This window comes from Poecilia latipinna, unplaced genomic scaffold (assembly GCF_001443285.1).
Source record: "Poecilia latipinna isolate Pla-1442-1.1 unplaced genomic scaffold, P_latipinna-1.0 Scaffold60, whole genome shotgun sequence".
Taxonomy (NCBI): Eukaryota; Metazoa; Chordata; class Actinopteri; order Cyprinodontiformes; family Poeciliidae; genus Poecilia; species Poecilia latipinna.
In genome coordinates this window covers 562,187-580,231 of record NW_015112676.1, presented here as the reverse complement: position 1 = coordinate 580,231, position 18,045 = coordinate 562,187, and the positions used below count along the sequence as shown (strand labels likewise).

General features: G+C 39.5%; 1 protein-coding gene across 13 annotated transcripts in view; it reads left to right on the top strand.

The window, feature by feature from the left end:
• LOC106962457 (LIM domain only protein 7) overlaps positions 1-18,045 on the top strand; it is a 59,590-nt gene that overhangs the window by 17,273 nt on the left and 24,272 nt on the right. For all 13 annotated transcript variants that reach the window (XM_015056970.1, XM_015056899.1, XM_015056975.1 and 10 more), the window contains 4 exons: positions 2,561-2,667; positions 12,261-12,291; positions 14,820-14,933; positions 16,733-16,949. In XM_015056970.1, coding sequence (XP_014912456.1) covers positions 2,561-2,667; positions 12,261-12,291; positions 14,820-14,933; positions 16,733-16,949 — 469 coding nt within the window. The remainder of the gene's footprint in view (positions 1-2,560; positions 2,668-12,260; positions 12,292-14,819; positions 14,934-16,732; positions 16,950-18,045) is intronic.

Genomic DNA, 18,045 nt, shown 5'->3' with positions numbered 1-18,045 from the left:
AGATTGTTGGCAAGTCCATAAGGACAAAGGGAAGCAGTTAAGATCCTGTAATCAAGGAAGGACGGAAAGAAAAAAAAACATTTTGCTTTCGAAACCACAGCAACTGGTTTCCTCATATTCCACATACTTGCATTGTCTGTAAAGATGGAGGCTGTGCAACACAGTCGTAAACATCCACCTGTCTTTAAATTTACCTTGTTGCGTTTTCAATACTGTTGCGTTTGTGCTGGATTTCTATTGGTGTTTCTGTTGGTTTAATGTTTTGAGGTGTTGACGATACCGCTTGCCTTTGAAAGAGAATCAGGCCCCAACATCTCACATGCTCCACCATACCTGACCCTTTTAACTGGCAGTCAGATTGTAGCAATTGGCAAGTTTAGGCAAATTACTGTAGCTATTTTTCAGACATCTGTCATTCTTAAATGTCGTGCTTTTCAAATTTCAAGGGTGACTAAGAAAAGAGCCGCTGTCATTTCCTGTTTATACCATTGTGAAGCAGGAAATCACATACTGCTAATTAGAAGTTACTCAACATGAATGAATTTTAAGTATAAATAAATAAAAAAAACTGCTATATTTATTCTACAGTAATTTGTAGAGGTGTGATTAAGTATTAGATCTGATATTAAAAATAGAAAATATATTTTTCATTACTGAACAAATAGATTTGTTAAGTTGCTTTTTATAGCTGTTTGCATTTGTATCTGTATTTAGTTAAGATATTAAAAAAAAACTAAACAGTAGATATTTTGACATCTTTTTTATCCAACATTTAATAAATATTAAGTTGTTTTTTGTTTGTTTCCATTTCCATCTTTGTGTTTACATTTAGATTTTATAATTGTCAATACATTCAGTTACCATATAAGGGATTTGTGGGGGTCATTTCGTTGACATAATCCAGTTTATTAACCAGCAATGTAATCACCTAAATGCTACGCTGGAGAGTTGCAGCGCTTTTGGAACCATAAATGGTTTAAAGCTGTGCTTCGCCGGCCCTTTCCTTGTAATTTAGCTGTCGTGTAGTTTTAGTTCAGTCGAGACTAATTATGCCTGTCTGCTGAGACATTTATCTCATGCTGTCAATACTGAAGGTGTAGAAAGGTGTGTAAACATTTTAAAGACAGTTAATGGAGTTAAACTTTCCAAATAGGTAGCTCACTGCCATGTGTCCTTTGTCATTTGCGGTTCACATACAGGCTGTACTCGGTGATGTTGTGTCATAAATTTAGGCTCAGTGAAATAAATGCACACTGGAGAGGCATGTAATGACAACAAACGATGGGTTTGGTAAGAGCCCGAGAAAATCGCTCAGCTTTTTGCTCTGACAACTTAAAGCTTTATAAATATTGCAAATGTTTTAATAGTTTTTGTTATTAAATTTTTAAAAAAAAGGTGAGAACATTTTAACAGTGTGTTCAGGGCGACAGTTTTCCCACCCGACTGATCCATCGCCCCTCAGTAAAATCCCCAGCTTGTTTCCTATTATTAATTAAGATGCATCTTAATGCATCTTAATTAAGGTATTAATTAAGATGCAGGTGTTGGGAGGTTAGATGCTTCTTTGACCAATTACTAATAAGCATGTTTGTCACATAAACATAGAACCACCCAGCCCTTAATTATGCCAGCCGATGAGATCACATCAAAACCCTTTTGAAGCAAAAAAAAACAACAAAAAAAACAAACAAACAAAACAAAACAAAAAAATCAGAATCCAGAAAAGCAATGGTGCTTTTGTACTGGAAGGTTTATTTTGAACTCGTGAGGTGTGAGCACATTTATAGCACAAGACGTCCTCCGGCTCACATCTGTGCAGCTCCTGCGCTCTCAGACATATCCTTTATGCAATGTGACTGACACGGTGTCGGAGGACAAACCGTCTCTTCCACTCCCACGTTTCCATGAATAGCTACGGGGAAATAGTTGTCCACCTCTGTCACCCGACCTCATGTTTCGTAGCAACTGAATGTCTACAAAATACTACTCAGGTATGTTTTGATTTAAAAAAAAAAGGCTTGGCAGGGAGGACAGGGTGCAGTTTCTGGGTGTGAGAAGAAGTAGCAGCAAAAGAAGGCCATGTGCTGCTGCTGCGTGCGTCACTTTTGCACTTGCATGGCAGGTTGGGTGGGACTTGTACATGCCTCTGATGTCATTCTTCCTGCTTTGGTTTGGTCCCCACCCTAATCCATCCCACAGGTGGCTTCGCCTCTGTCACTCAGCTCCTGTCAAGCAACCCCCGCCTCCTCTTTCATCTGTCTCTCTCTCTCTCTTTTTCTCTCTCTCTCTCTGTGTGTGTGAGTGTGTGTTCTGCTCCGGGTCACTTCTTATTTGCTGCACTCACACGCTCCTCCCTGCAAGCCGCTGTTCCCTGTGGTGACCTGAACTTTGGAAGCAATCAGTTGTAGGCTGGTCCCTGTCAGGGAGTTGTTTTTTTATTTTTTTTTTTTTTTTCTCCTCCCCCCACCCCGTACCGTTTTTTTTTTTTTTTTTTGAGCGATTACTTTCTGCGTCTGAGCACAGGGGAACAGCAATCATACCTGCTTTGTTCTCTGTCCAGGACAACCTTAACGTCTTCCTCAAGGCCTGTGGGAAGCTTGGACTAAAGGAGGCACAGCTCTTTCACCCCGGGGATCTGCAAGACTTGTCCACCAGAGTGACAGTAAAGTAAGTTTTGATCTTGCAAACGCTGCTTTACACCCACTCACCTCAGGATAAACTTTACATTAAGAGAACCGTCTGTCACCGTACTCTTACCTTTCGCTTTAAAGTGCCATGAAGCGTGAGTTTCTTCACATAAAGTGTGATTCCGGCTGTATTTAGATGTTGCTTGTGCTTCTTTCAAATGGAATGGCGTCTCACATCGCTCACATCACTCAGAGGTGATGTGAGCGATGTTATAATTTAACTTAACAGTTTGATCAGACAACGTCTTGCTGGAGTTACACACTGGGCTTGTTAATTTTCCATTCCACGCATTGTTTTGTTTTCAGTTAGCCACCTGTCAGAGAGGCATGTCGACCAACCAGTTCAGTTTTGCTCCAACTCTCAGTCTGTCTGCTGAGATGGACTGTTTATACAGTATTTTGCTGTGCAAGCAAAAACCCAAAACACTTGAACACTGTTCAAGACTCAAACGAGGTTAGAGTGTTCACATACAGCAACAAGCTGAGGGGATTCATCCAGAGTTAGTTGGTTTCCCTTCAGTTGGGTCCGGTGTACTTTCTGTCAAACAAGTTACACCTAACTTGGCCACATAATTGCGCCGTTTAATTTCACCTCGGGCGTTATCACCTTGAGAAAGTAGTTTCACTTCCTGGAGCGTTTTCTTTGCTTTGATTCCTTCCAAAGTGTCATCCTAATAAAACAATAAAGCATGCACAGTCGGCATGTGTGCAATTGTGTGTGCGTGCGCTTGTCACATAGGATGTACTGTTGGACTCCAAATAAGCAAATCTGTCTTCTGTTTTATTGAGACACACCCTCGGCCCACAGCAGATGACAGTCTGTGTTCAGATGCAGCTCACTAAATGTCTAAATCAGGGCTGTAAATGTAACGATAGCCCTTTGATGCGCTGAGCGTTGCATAAGATTTTCGCAGGGTATTGGCCGTAAAGCACTCTCGATATGACAGCAGAAAATTACCTTCCTTTTAATGGCAGCCAGATGAAGCAAACCAATATATCAGTAGGCGAATGCGGATAGAGGAAAAAACATAAGCGGCCTCAAAGTTCAGTTCTTCTGCTTCTGTTGAGTGAGTGAGTTCCCCCTTGTTCTATTCTTAGCTCTTTGGGGGCTGGTGGGGGGGATCACTTTGACAAGCTGGATTGATTGGAATGGTGTCGGCGCTCACAGTGGACGAGCTTTTAATAGATTATCGGTACGTCCTGCTCCGGCGTACAGTCGTTCAGAGCACACCTGCGTTTGTTTGCATGTGGCATTTAAAGTCGGGTTGGGTTTTAGCTGCTCTTTCATACAGGAATGTGGACATTGTTGCTGCTGGAAAGCATCACGTTTGGTAAATTAACCTGAAGCTGTTTGTGCTCTTTGTTATCGTTTTTTTTTTTTTTTTTCCCCTCTTTCACTCTTTTGAGAGTGGCCATAGATGAGACTAAAGGTATAATTACGTCGCTGCAGTCAAAGGGACCCGGCACACAAAGAGGTAACATGAGTCGAAAATGCCAAACAAGGCTGCAGACGTGCATCCAACGGCTTTATTGCTGTGCAGCTTATCGGAGTCTACGCAAATTAGCTCCAGAGTGAGAGAGAGAGAGACAGAGAGAGAGAGAGAGAGAGAAAGTTATCTCTATCAGCTGTCTGAATCCCGGTGTTTGTCCAGCCTCCACTCCCCTAAAGCCCAGCCTGACAGGTGCTTTGCTTAGCGCTGTTGGATTTTGTTTCCTACTGTTGTTATTCTGTTTGATTAGAGATCAAAGATTTTCTTTAATCTTTTTGATCTCAGAATATTTTGCTTTTCTCTTTCCTTTTTAAGATCATCTTTAGAGTGGGGGCAGGGGGGCGATGAGGATAATCAACACTGTTTGGCATTACTTTCTATAAACATCAGCCAGAATGTGTATTCACCAGAGAATGAAGATCATCAATGTACTATTTCCAAATTCAGCATAATAAATAGTAAGCTGAAGCTTAAAGCCTAAATCAATAAATTGGGATAATTTTAATACAATACATTTAGCCTTACTATTATCTATGTGATGAAGGAACCGCAGACATGTCTAAACATATGTAGAAAATAACACTTAGTGTTGTACTTCTGTATCTATTTTTTGCCTCCTCTGATATTATTTGAACAGATTATTGCTAAAAATAAAATAGCTAACTTTCACACTCGGTTTTTACATCCAGTTATCCCTCAGGTTTAGAGCTGAAAATGATGTCTGATGTTTGAGTTTGCGTTCAGTCAGACACAGTTGAGCTGAAAATCATGTCATTCCGGTCACATCTTGTACTATTGTAAGACTTAATTCTATCGGTAATTGTTACAGATGCAATCATTTACATAATCAGATAAAAACAGGACTACAAAGCTTTGGTGTTTTGTTGACCAACCAGTTGGTTACTTTGTTAATTTAATTAATTTGTTTATTCCTAATCATGCAACTGCTTTAAATTAGAGTCGTTGCGGTGAAAAACAATCCTCATTGATTTTTCCGGTGATTGGTCTTCCATATCATCGTGGTGCGCTGCGAAGCTGGAGTCAGACATTGACTGACAACGTGTGCTGAGAACACAGTTCAGTTCACGCAACGTTCTTGTTACGACAGCCATAAACGCAGATTGAATATCTTCCCTGACCTTTGAGCTGTGAAGATGCTGTAGTATTCACCTTCCTGTTATGCTGCATTGCTTTGTGTTGTGCAACGTTTGTCCTGATAAAGACCTTTATCAATCAACAGCCCGGTCGGTATCAAAATTTTATTGCAGCTAAACAAATTCTTGTGATTTTGCAACACCCTGATAAGAAGGGGTGACTGTGCCGGAGGATTCGGACCAATTAAAGATTGTCATAAAAAAAAAAATAAATAAAGAGCAAATGTAACGCCTTTGTTTAAAATTGTGACCAGACTGGATCCGATGCATCACAGGAGACTGTGATTCACCAAACCAGCGTTGCTACTTTTCGTCATCTCTGCAGGAAACTGCAGCGATCCAGATGAGTCATTGAATTTAAAGATATTTGGAGGAATTTGACACCACCCACTGCCTGTTGACTCGCAGATTTATTTTGGGAATTATGCTTCATAGGCTGCACAACTGAGACTAAAACCCTGGAGAAATGAAGAAGGAGCAGGATGTAGGGGGGAAACTGTACCTATACGTAATGCTGGCGAACATTGTCTCAGCAGGGAGGGTGTGAGACCTGGCCTGTGGCTTTGCCTCAAATCTTGTCTCTTTCTTTGCTCTATACTGAATAAAATGGCTACTGGGACCTGGTCTCCTTGACGATATTTTGTTGAAAAACTACAACATTTTTTATGAGCCATTAAAGTGTTTTTCATTCCAACAACCCGCGTTACAAAACCTTACAAGCATCAACATCATAAAGACGACCTAAGAGATCAACCAGCATAACTTTATTAAAGGTTCTCATCGATCAGAATTGTGAATCGTGTAGCTGTGAGCTTGTAGCTTGTAGCTGTTAGCTACAAGCTACAAGCAAGCAGAAAAATGTCTCTCATTCTGAGAAAAAAATAACTTGATGTAGTGACTATTTGTCCCAAAACTTAAATTAAAAAAAAAAAACAAACAAAAAAAAAAAAACTCAAAAGTGACCAAAACAAAGGTGAATCCAACTCAAATAGTCACCTGATGCACCGTGGATTCTGGTTTATGCAGTACAAAGGATCAAAAAGGTCAAATATATAGTTCTTTGGCTTTATTTCACAGTTCAGGCAAAAAGGTTACAGGCTTCTGCTCCTATTCCTGTACCTGTTATCTGAGTGACGATTAGAGACTGATGTGACTGATTCTATAGGCTGGTAAAAAACCTTGTGACCACCCATGTGCATAATAAGCTGCCCAAGAGACCCACCTATTTATACCGTGAAATACCCACATCCCAACCTGAAATTAATTAACTAATTAAGTTAATTCCTAATCAAAGAACTTATTCTAAACAACAAAACAAAAATTCTAATGATAAATCAACTGGGAAATAAACAAAAAAGACTAAACAATTTCAATTCTAAGATTTAACTAAAAAATGGGAAAATAGCTCCTACACTTAAGAATCAAAATATGCAATCAAAGCTCATTTCTCATGTCTCACATATGAACTTCTTTGTGGGCATGGTTAATACATAAATTAGTCAGAAGTTACTTGATTTTTTTTTTCTTTTTGCTCCCTGTAAGTGACCAGAATGTCAAAATTCCCCTCATACGTGTCTGTGTATGTCCCTTTCGTCCCCTATTTGAATTCAAGGCCATTAGAGGTGTATATAGTGGAATATATAGGTTGGATATGAGTTGGATTGTTATTTTTAATTGAATAAGAAACCCAGGCATCTGCTTATTGACCCCAGTGACTTAGAAAATCAACCCCCTGCAGAGAGGTCCAAAGTCTCGTTTTTTTCCACAGTTTGATTGAGCAAATTATTGACAAGGTGTGACTGCTGCTCTCCCAAACAACAAAAATAAAAGGAAACTACTTAAGATGGACAGGTACATCAAGGTTTATGTTACCATTCAGGAATTTCAAGGGCATCTTTTACAGGACAGAGGAGAGGAGTGCCTACGCAATGTGGTTCCATTATGTAATGGCTTTGTTTGGCTGCAGACCAAACGTCCGCACTACCACAAAAGAACATTTTTTGCTTTTCCTCACAAAGTTTCACTCGCCACACAGAATGTATTTTAGGTGGACATACACTGTACCAAATGATTTAGCTGTGTAAAATTAGTAGCTAAGTTCGACTGCGTAGAAAGAACGAGAGTCACGCCTAGTTTGTTGGTACTGAGGGTGTGGCTCACTGTGCACTAATGGTGCGAAGACGACGTTTCACAAAACCATTAGGTTTCATGGTTTTATGTAAAAGGCACGGCCATCACTGTTTGTCCAGTTGTGTAACTGAACAAGGAGCAATGCCAGGCAACCTTTAAAGTTTCCTCGTCTGCCAGTTGTGACCCCCGGCTGTACCAGGCCCAACACAAGGGTTATGTTTGTGCTCTGTATGCTGGCTGGAGAGGGAAATGCCAGCCTCACCCTGCTCCTTGCCCACAGAGGCTGCTGTGTCTCAGATAAGCACGCCACAATGATGTCCAACACTGTCGCAACCACAGCTGATTCCACTAATTAAACTGAGAGCAACTTTCTTTTTAGCACTGCTGAGATTATCTTGGATTGTTGCTGTGACCCGCAGCAGAGTTTTATAAAGCGGAGAGAGAGGGAAAAAAAACAGATTTATTTCTTATTGGTGTGGTGAGACAGATGTTGAAAGAGTGAAAGATTTTCATTTCTAAGGTATGTGTTTTTTTTATTTTTTATTGGGAAGTAGCTTGCTTGTCTTTGTGACATTGATGAAGCTGAGCAGGTTTGCTGGTATGTTGCGGTTTACTCTACATAGTTTCAGGCCATGTAAAAAGGTTTCACATATTTTGCTCATCACTCGACTGTAGATCTTAACATGTCTTTTCACTCGTGTTGCAGCACAAGCGAAAATAGGAAATTGGAAAGAGAATTTTCTTTGCTCTCTGTTAGGAAAGTCATTTGTCTAAAATTTGAATAGTAGCCCATGTTTCCTTACTTCCTTTTTTGCATTTTTTGTTTAATTTATGTGTTGGCGCAACTCACGCTCACTCCTCGTGAAAACGATTTAAAAGGCTTGTCAGATGTTGATTATTCAGCTTTTTATGTCTGGTTTTTGATCTTCTCTATTGTGTGGTGTCTGTCCACAGTAAAACCTTTTTCATGTCATGATGAATACTTCAGATATTACCAGAAATATTAAAAATGATCCATTTTGTGTGAATGAATTTTAACAAATTTGTTTTAAAAAAAAAAAAAAAAAGAAAAACATCTACTAGCCAACCACTTTTTTAGGTATTACAAATAAAGATTCAGCCAATCACATGGGAGCTGTTCAGCAAATTTAGGCGTCTCAGGATGGAGAAGATGACTTGCTGAAGTTCAAACCAAGCATCTGGTGTACCTAATAAAATGGAAAATGGGTGTAAGTGTGAACGTGTTGCTATTTTGTCACTTGGTCCTGTGTCAGAGGATGTGTTTTTTTTGTTTGTTTTTTTTTTTTAGTTGTACACTCTGTGCTGTTTTGTACCAGACTCCTGATGTTTTGTTTTTTTCCCCCAGTGATTTTGCTTCATCATATGAGAGCTCAGCTGATTCTGACATCTATGTGCGAGTCCTGAGGCACTTTTAAAAAAAGAGATCTTTTTGTTTACTCCTCTCCTTTGCTGCTGCTATTCCCAATGTATGACCTTAAATCTCCTTTTATTTCCAATAATAATACTTTGCAACTGTTTAAAAAAAAAACACAAGAAAGCATTGTTTTATTCTTTCTTTGCCGGGTTTTTTTTCTTTGCCTATAAATTTGTGCAAGGCCCAACTGAAAAAAAAAAAAAAATAAATAAAACCCGTCCACTTCAGTTTTCACTTCTGGCAAATGACCGTGTTGGAAACTCCTCGTGTGAGATGACGCACACTGGTGGGAAAGGGGATCTGCCACCCATCCAGTGAAATGCCATAAGCGGTTGAACGTTGCAGTGCTGTAATCACAGCAGTTTAACTCACTTAAGAGGAAAGAGTTCCACGTAAATATACAACATTCACTTTTGACGTACAAACAAAGAGCTACATGCTCCACGGAGCGCATTAGTTAGCTGCAAACTCAACGACTTGACTGTATTTCTCTTTCCGACACAACACAGCTGTTTTGGGGGCAGGGGGACTGAACTTGACAGCCAACAGAGAAAGTTCCCAACGACCTGGCAGTTTGCTAGAGAGACGACCTCACCAAGTGTTGCTGGTACACACCCAGGATTTAGTCCAGGCAGCTGCTGTGATACTCAAATGCTTTTACCAGGTGGCAAAAAAAATACAATCTACATGAAAAGTCTTCATCCTCAAATGCAGATGAGTAAATATAGTTTCTTATAGTTTCATAGTTATAGTGAAGGTAAAGCAAAGTTGTTGAACCTCCTATGCTGGTAGTTTTAAATGCATATCTACTTTCCGGCTCACAAACTTATTAGAAACTTTACTACTGCACAAAGAAGAACTTGCAAAGAAAAATACATTTATGCAGACGCAGATGTTGGGCAGCAGTATGAAGGAAGAAATAAAACAAAAATAACACTGCCTCTTAACGACAAACCGGTGTTTGCCCTGCAGCTCAGCTTGCTGCTGCAGGAAGCTAGAAAAGTAGCAGTTTTGCCATGAATGACTGCTTTAGAAAAAATAAGCAAATGGCATTTTTAATGCTTTTGGATTATCTGCTCTGTGCCAAACATTTGAGTGTATTCATTAGTGCCTCTGTACATGTTGAGTTATTATTGGCTAATTTTATCAGCAAAGTTGAAGATTTGTTGGGCAGTGTGCTACCAGGGCTCACCATCAGACTAGGTTAGTGAGAAACTTTTAATAAGATTTTAATATTTCGTATATAAATATTTATGTCTGTACTTATAGCTGTGCTTTATCAATAATTCTATGGTAAATATTTGCACTTAGCTTCAGCAGAAATCCTTCTTGCAATTTCCAAAAGATTTAAACGTACTGATGACACTTATTGATGAATAACAACGGTAAGTGTGTTTGTATTCGTATCTCACTTCTCTTTGAGTGCAGAAAACAGACTTTCAGTTCTGTGATCTTTGTCTGCCATGTTGCCCTCTGCTCTGTTGTCATGATTTGGCGGTTTTGTGATGGTGAGAACCAACGCAGGGAACCAGCTTGAGATGATGACGATGAAAAGTTTAATAAGAAAGTCAGGTTCAGGCAGCACGGCAAAAGGCTTAGCAACAGCTAAATACCGGTAGCAACTGAAAATACAAGACTGAAAACGAGAGCTGAGTCGACACAGGACTTATCAGTTCTACTGTGACGACGACTGACGGTGACACACAAACACACAAGGATCTGACAAAGAACAGAGACATTAGGTGGGCTTAAATACACAGGGAGTAATCAGGGGGACCAGACACACCTGGGAAACAAAAAGGGAGCAGAAAGGACAACACAGACTCACAGGGGAACAGAACTAAATGAACTCAGAAAAACTTAGAAATAAATACACAAAAAACTCAAATCCTCACAGTTGTTGAGTGAGATTTTGGCGTGTTTGGGATTATTATCCCCTGGTTACAGCACCGTGTTTGTTTTAAGAATTTGCTGGTGTTAAATTTGATCCTTTCTATTTGTTTGACGATAAATAACTCTCGTGCCACTAGCTGTAACACTACACCAAAACACCCTTGAGTGAAAATAGTTTTTCTCCTAAATGCTGCTGCTTTTTCTCAGCACATTCCTGCCACCATATTTTATCCATTTACCAACTTGATTTTTTTTTATTTATTTATTTTTACAATGAGGTGCAGATGGTTTATAGTTGGATTTTTGAAGGTGGCGCTGTCACTTCGAATACTTTGTGTACTTTCTACTTTAAAGATCTTCAGCAGTGTTAGTGTGGCAGCAGGGGATTTATTTGTCTTAAATTCTTGTTTAAAAAAAAATGGCTGTTGTTTTTCTTAAACTCAATTCTTGGTTGTAAAACAAAAGATGCAGATAACTGAGAAAGTCGTATTCCCAAATGTGAATTTTTGAAATCCTAGTCATTAGGTTACAAAAGTCAGTCAATTACAAGGAAGCCTTCTCAGATCAGAAGTTGAATATTTGTTTGAAGCACTTACTGTAAACATTACTGCGATGATTCCAAAAACATTAATAATCAAGAAGTTGTTTTTTTTGGCAGGGCTTGAATCATGATAGTAAGCATTTGTCAGTCAGCACACTTGAGGGTGTTATTTGAATTTTACATCACTCTGTGATTATGGCCTCAAAGGCGCATAATTTTAGTCTGCTTATTAGCCATTATCAGCACAACCGCATTAAATCAGGAACATGTTGGATGCAGCAAAGACGGAAGCAAGGCTGTAAATCATTTCTCTCTTCAGTGGCGTATATACCGACACATCTGTCACCGTAAGTGACAGGTAGACACGAAACACACAAAGGTGAGAGTCATACAGGGCTTCCAGGATGACGCCGTCGGCTTTGTTTTTTGTCTCCACGGGAAGTCAGATTTTTCCCTCTTAGGTGATTTACTGACAGTCGGGCCAGACTGCTGAGCCACAGAAAGAGAGAAAGAGCTCAGCTAATTCTTCAGAGAGTTCGTTCTCTCACAGCAGGGCTGCTCTTTGTGTCACGTTTCCGGTTGTTAGTTTTATTCCCATAAAAATGACAATCAAGAATCTTTCTTTAAAGTCAAACAAATGTTTCGAGCAGCTTATTGTAAGTTCTACATGTTTGAAAGCTAAAAGAAAAAATCAGTTTCTGCTGTGCTTTGATGTTAGTTTTTTTTTTCCATTTCAGAAATAATGTTTGTTTTTCTCTGTGCCTCTGTGTGTTGTTGTACGGAGGGCTGACAGAAGTCAGGATTGTGCTCTCAGCTTCCAGCTCTTTCACTGCCCAGCTGACATAAAGCTCACAGCGATGCCCTCTGTTCTTTTATTGTCATTTGCAGTTTTACACAAACATCTCTCCTTTCTGCTCTTTTCCCACACAGGCATCAAGAGACAAACAGGAGGCTGAAAAATGTGAGTTGTTTTCTCATAAACCATCTGCCGGTCTGTGATTTGTTAGGTAATTATAAAAAGGTAGAGCTTGATTTATTTCAGGTACGGTGCTGTCAGGGACTGTACCTGAAGTTATGGTTTCTAAAGCATATCACTCCTTGTTCATTTCTACTGTTATATTTGAAAAGTTTTACAAACGATAGAGGGGAACGCAGAATCGCTACTTGTTAATAAATAACTCTGTGGAAAATGCTGACCAATAGAGACAGAGTCTATTAATTAAATGGAGAGCCAAGTAAAACCGAATACTAACGGCAATGATCCTTATAGAGTCAATTACATAAATACAAACAATTACAATAGAATATAGAATTTAAATGCAGTTGTCATTTCCACAACAATAAGATTCAACTGCCTCTAATGACCACTTTACCTCGCCACACAACTCGTACTACAACAATCAGCATAGATTTTTTAAGCTATAACTATAACATGCATGACAAGGGACAGATTGAAATGTAAGTAAATGGTAAACACTGTGTCTTATGGTGCACAGTCTATATAAGAGTAGATAAAACAGGTGTGTGCTTAACAAGCATTTGATTTCTTCTGCTCGCTTTAGGATAAGACATAGTAGCAGTTCTATTTTTACATTTTGCACATTTTGTATTAAATATTGCAACACTTTATGAGGATATTTTTGTTTCACCTGCCTACTTTCCTGTTTGGTAGCTGAAATTTTAGCTCATATGCTCACAGCTGTATTCATTCAAATAGCTGAAAGAACAAAAGGCAAAAGGAAGACATTTAAAAACAGATTTTTATCCACTCTTAGTGGACAAGTTAAGGTAGACGTGGACTGAACAGATTTCTGACCTCCAGTAAAGCTTTGACCTGAAGATAAGTGTTTTAGCTGATTCTCAGTCTCTGTTTATCAGTGTTCAAAGTATTTTTCCTAGACTTCCTGACTCAACGTATGATTGATTATTTGTTTGTAGCAGTGGTGAGCAGTCACTGCAAAATAAAAGTTTTGGTTGTTATTTTGAAAGACGAAAAGCAAAACGATTCAAGAGCCATAAACGACTAGCGTGGTTAGCATTTACCAACTGTAAACAAAAGCGTTTCTGTGTTCTCCCTAAAGAGTGTTGATCCTGATTTCAGCCTTCAACAAATCTGCTAAAAATTTTCAAATCCAACAAACAGCACGACAGACCATGCCTAAAGCTCAAAAGCATAAAAACAATCAACATTGCAGTATTTTGTCCGCGCCAACAAGCTAGCTTTGGTAGGGCTAACTTTGAGAATTATTTCTTCAGTCACAACATCCGCACTGAAGAGCGTGACCTGAAAGGGCTTAACGTTAGTCTTTACTGAAGGGAAAAATATTTTAATACTGACTAAACCGTTACTGCTCAGGCCTGGTCAAGCTGAAACGTTTGGTCACCAGCTAATTTTTTTTTTCTTTTTTTTCTCAGTGCGTCTGCAATTACAAGTTGCCAAAAAGAAAAAAAAAATTGTGAAGCGTTTTATGCATGCTTGCACAAGATATGAATGCTTCTTGTTTACCAAAATCTCTGGTATGCATTTGTGTTCCACAATACAAAAGAAAATCCAAAACAAGAAGAACATTAAAAACAAAATGAAATAAAGTGCAGCATACTAATATGAAAAGACAGCTCAGCAGGAGGTCTGATGGCTGTTATTATCACAGTTTTGCAGTAGGAAATTGAGCATAGCTCTATCTGAAAAAAAAAAAGTAAGAATGTGCATATTTAACAAACTGCAACAATTTCCCAGATCGTATATAAGCACAGAAACAGGACAATAGTGGAAACACTATAAAGATGTTTTATGAATCTGTTTTGATGGATGTTTGTCAAAACGTTTTGAGCTAAGTTTCTAAATGTCCCTATGTCAATTTTGTCTCTGTGTATTTTGAACTTGGGGTTTAACCTTTCATGTCGTTGAGAGCCACATTAATTGTAGGAGGCTGTTGATGTGTACTTATTTGTTGGTGAAATTGTATACTTTGCTGTACGGCTTTATGATGTGCTGTTTTCTAAACGAGCCTAGAAATCAGACCAGAACAATCACCTGCCTTAGCACAGCATAAATCATTCACCACTGAGGGCAAAAGTGCAGCAATTACTTGATAAATATACATCTCTGGAAAAAATTAAGAGACCCCTGCACTGAACCCCATTGAAAACCTCATGGTTATAACACCAAATATTGATTTCTGAACTCTTCCTGAGTTAAAACGTTAGTATTGTTGTTTCTAAATGAATATGAAATTGACCTCATTTTATTTGAGGTCTGAAAGTATTTGACAATTTCTCATTTTCTGCATATAGATACTAAAAGTTTTAACACTAAATGTTCGTTTTACTCAAACATATATATATATATAAAGTAAAATCAGACAAGCTGAACATTTAAAGTGGTCTCTTCATTTTTTTCCAGAGCTGTATATTCTCTGATGGTTATTAAATTTTGCCATTTTTTATTTACTGTCTGTTTTTTTGTTTGTTTGTTTTTTTTGTCTCCAGGTTTTAATCACCATTTACTGGCTGGGTAGAAGAGCTCAGAGTGATCCTTTCTATGATGGACCTTACCTAAATTTCAAGGCCTTCGAGGGATTATTGGGCACCGCACTATACAAGGTGAATTCCTTTTCGAAGGTGTAATTGTACCTCTGGGCTCTATGACCTGTTGAAGGCTTGGCTGTCAGCGTGTATTGAAATCCTCTTTTACAGTCACTGCTCAGTACATTTGTGAATCCTCCCTGGTATGTGGACTATGCGTGAGGACGGCCACAGACGGCTGAGGGAGCCCGCGCTCTGGTGGGCGGCGAAACCAGCATTGCGTTAAGTCATAAGTGACCTGATCCCTTGACTCAGCTATTTTCATCTTGTTTACAACGCGGCACACATAGTTCACATGTTAAAATAGCCACTTCTTTTCCTCAGAGAGGCATTCCGTCCCTCCCGTCCTGCCCGTGCCAGTGTTGAACTTGGCACCTTGTGTTTCGCGTGGATTTATGGCTTGTGTGCGAGCCCTCTGTAATCCACTTCACTCCAGGGATTTTTTGGTAATAGGAGTTGGTCAGGGCACATTTTGTACATTTAGCCACGTTAATCCAAGTTCAGTGGCTCTTGAGGTTTTGGCCAGGTTTTAATTTGTTGACCTCTATTGTCTGGCAGGATTTGGAAGATTACAGATCAGAAAACCGTCTTTCTCTTTAAATCGCCTGACACGCTTTGGCTTGTTCGGTGCCCTCGTGTTTAAAGAGGCTTTTATGTGTTTGTGTGCAGCGACGTTCTCGTCTTGTAGTAAACACAGTCATTAAGGGTGTGGGGATGAAGTTTGTTTTGACAGAGATGGCAGGGAGGAAGAAATGATGATGTTTTTCGATGCAGATTTCGCCATCCGTCACCCATTATAACTCATTGTATGTTTACAGCAACCACGTCAACACAGACTTTAAAATCTACCTGGGAGATCTCGCACACCTCCGCCCCTTTACACACTCAAAGGAGCTAAATATTAGAACTGGCACAGTGTCATCCAGATGCGTTGCTGACTGTGTGCTTAGGCATAAAAAAGGTATTAAGCACCCACGTTATTTCTGCCAGTTTGCATACAATCATTATTGGTTGAAGTACATCTGAGGCTTCTTTATTGTTTGAATATTTCTTTCTTTCCCTGTCTAGTTTGATATTTGACTACTCTTTCTATTTAATGAAGAGTTAATTTCAAGCAGATGGCTTCCTGCCACTCGCCCGGCTATTAAACAGGGCACGTTAGTTTTCAGGGCCTTTAGGTTAGCGCTTTGGAAAGAGACAGTCAATGTCAGCCTGATTTAGTCATTTGAGCCAGTTTAAATGTCGGTTTGCGGTCGTTTGTGTCACTGAGTTCGCACAGATCAATCTTTGTCTTCTCTGGCCATGAACCCTTTGTCCATGAGGGCAGCTTCCAATTTTAGTTAAGTTGGAACGTGTTGATTTTAATAGCAGTGGCTTCTTTCTCACTCGGTACCCTTTCGGTCAACGGGAAAACTTAACGTTAGTCCACTTTATCTGTTCCCACAACATTTTTGATGCATGTTTGGTGCCATAGTCCTATTTGAAGTCCACATTGGTACCAAGTTTTTGTTGTCTGGTTGATTTGAATTGAGGTTGAAGATTTCAGAGGTCTTTGCATGATGCTATGACCACCACACTTGACAGCTAACCCTAACCCTAGGCCAAAGGCCAAGTAGCTAAATTTGTCTCGTTTACCTGCAAAACTCCACAAAACACTTAGCTCGTCTGAACAGGAAGCTCTTGAAATGGTTCAAAATTTAAAGCAGATGAAATGGGGTTCACAACGGACAGTAACAGAGAAGCTAAATATTTTAACTGGCACCCTATTATATCATCAAATGTGTGACCGACTGTGTGTGTTTGTGTGTGCATGAAAGGCTCTGCAGGAATCAAACAGCCAGAAGGGCTCCAGCGTTCGAGACAGCGGTTTTGGAGACAGTTGGTACTCTGAGCGAGAGGAGATCTATTCCCTGAGAGGAGGTGGAGGCGGAAGAGGCGGACACAGGAGGGACGACTCGTTGGACAGTTTGGACTCGCTGGGCTCGAGACCCCACAGCATCTCATCCGACGCCACTCTCAAAGGCAGCAGCGAGGGTACAGTAGACGATTCAAGCCGCTTTCCCTTGCCTTTGTGTCGTTCGTCCGCTAAATTGCCTGGGTTTTGCTTTTCAAATCTGTGTTTTACTCTAAATAGTAGTGAGTCACTGAGTCTCTAGATCCATACCTCTCAAACTGTGGTCCGAATACCACTTGCGGTACTCTGACTGTGAACTATTTATAAGTTAATTAGTAATAACGTAGAGTGAATACACCCCAAACGGACAAAAATATGCTGTGACCACAGTGCTTTTTGCACTTTGATCTTTGTTTCAAGAAAGCAGTACTCACAGAGGAAGTGCAGTTGAGAATATTTAAAAATAAAAACTCTGAGAAAATGAACCACAAACAAGTGCTGGGGTCTATTTTCCTCTGGATGAAACCAGTAATAGTTACTGTTGTTCTCATTGACTGTTCATTGGCTTCTGCAGCCCTTTGAACTGCCTTGTTGTTGAAATTGTGCTATGTGAATAAAATTACCTTGTCTTTCCTTACTGTTCACAATAGGCTGCAGTCCGATGGCAATGCATCCTTCAGCAATGTCTCCATTCAAGCACTAAAGAAAAATTTTGGGAATAGAGGTTTTTTGTTTTTTGTTTTGCTTGTTTTGCTACCAGACGTAAAAACAGAAAGTTTCTAACTGCAGCTTCAGCAATTATCGGCCATGTTGGATTTTTAGGTTAAATTGGTTTACCTCTTACCAAACTCTGTCTTTGACTGTTTAGATTTTCAATTCAGAGGGCATTTCTGTCTTGTTTCTTTGTTTGTGTTTGCTTGCTTCACTCTTCCTTTCTTACTCTTTTTCTCTCTTTCTCTCGTTTTTTGTTTTTTTTTTCTCTCTGTCTTTCTTGCTGCGGGTCTTGTACTGTTTTAAAAGGTTTGGATTAGGTGGAACTTGGAACACCTAACATTTCGTGAGGTAATATTTATTTTCTTAAAAGCTAAAGAACCGCTGGTCTAGACCTTCTTATCTTGTTTGTTTGCCTCAATATTTCAAATCCATTTCATCCATCTGGACGTTCAAATATTTGTGAACTGGGAAGACCCGCCGTCTTGGAAAGCTGACTTCCATTTGTGAAAACAAACGTCTATT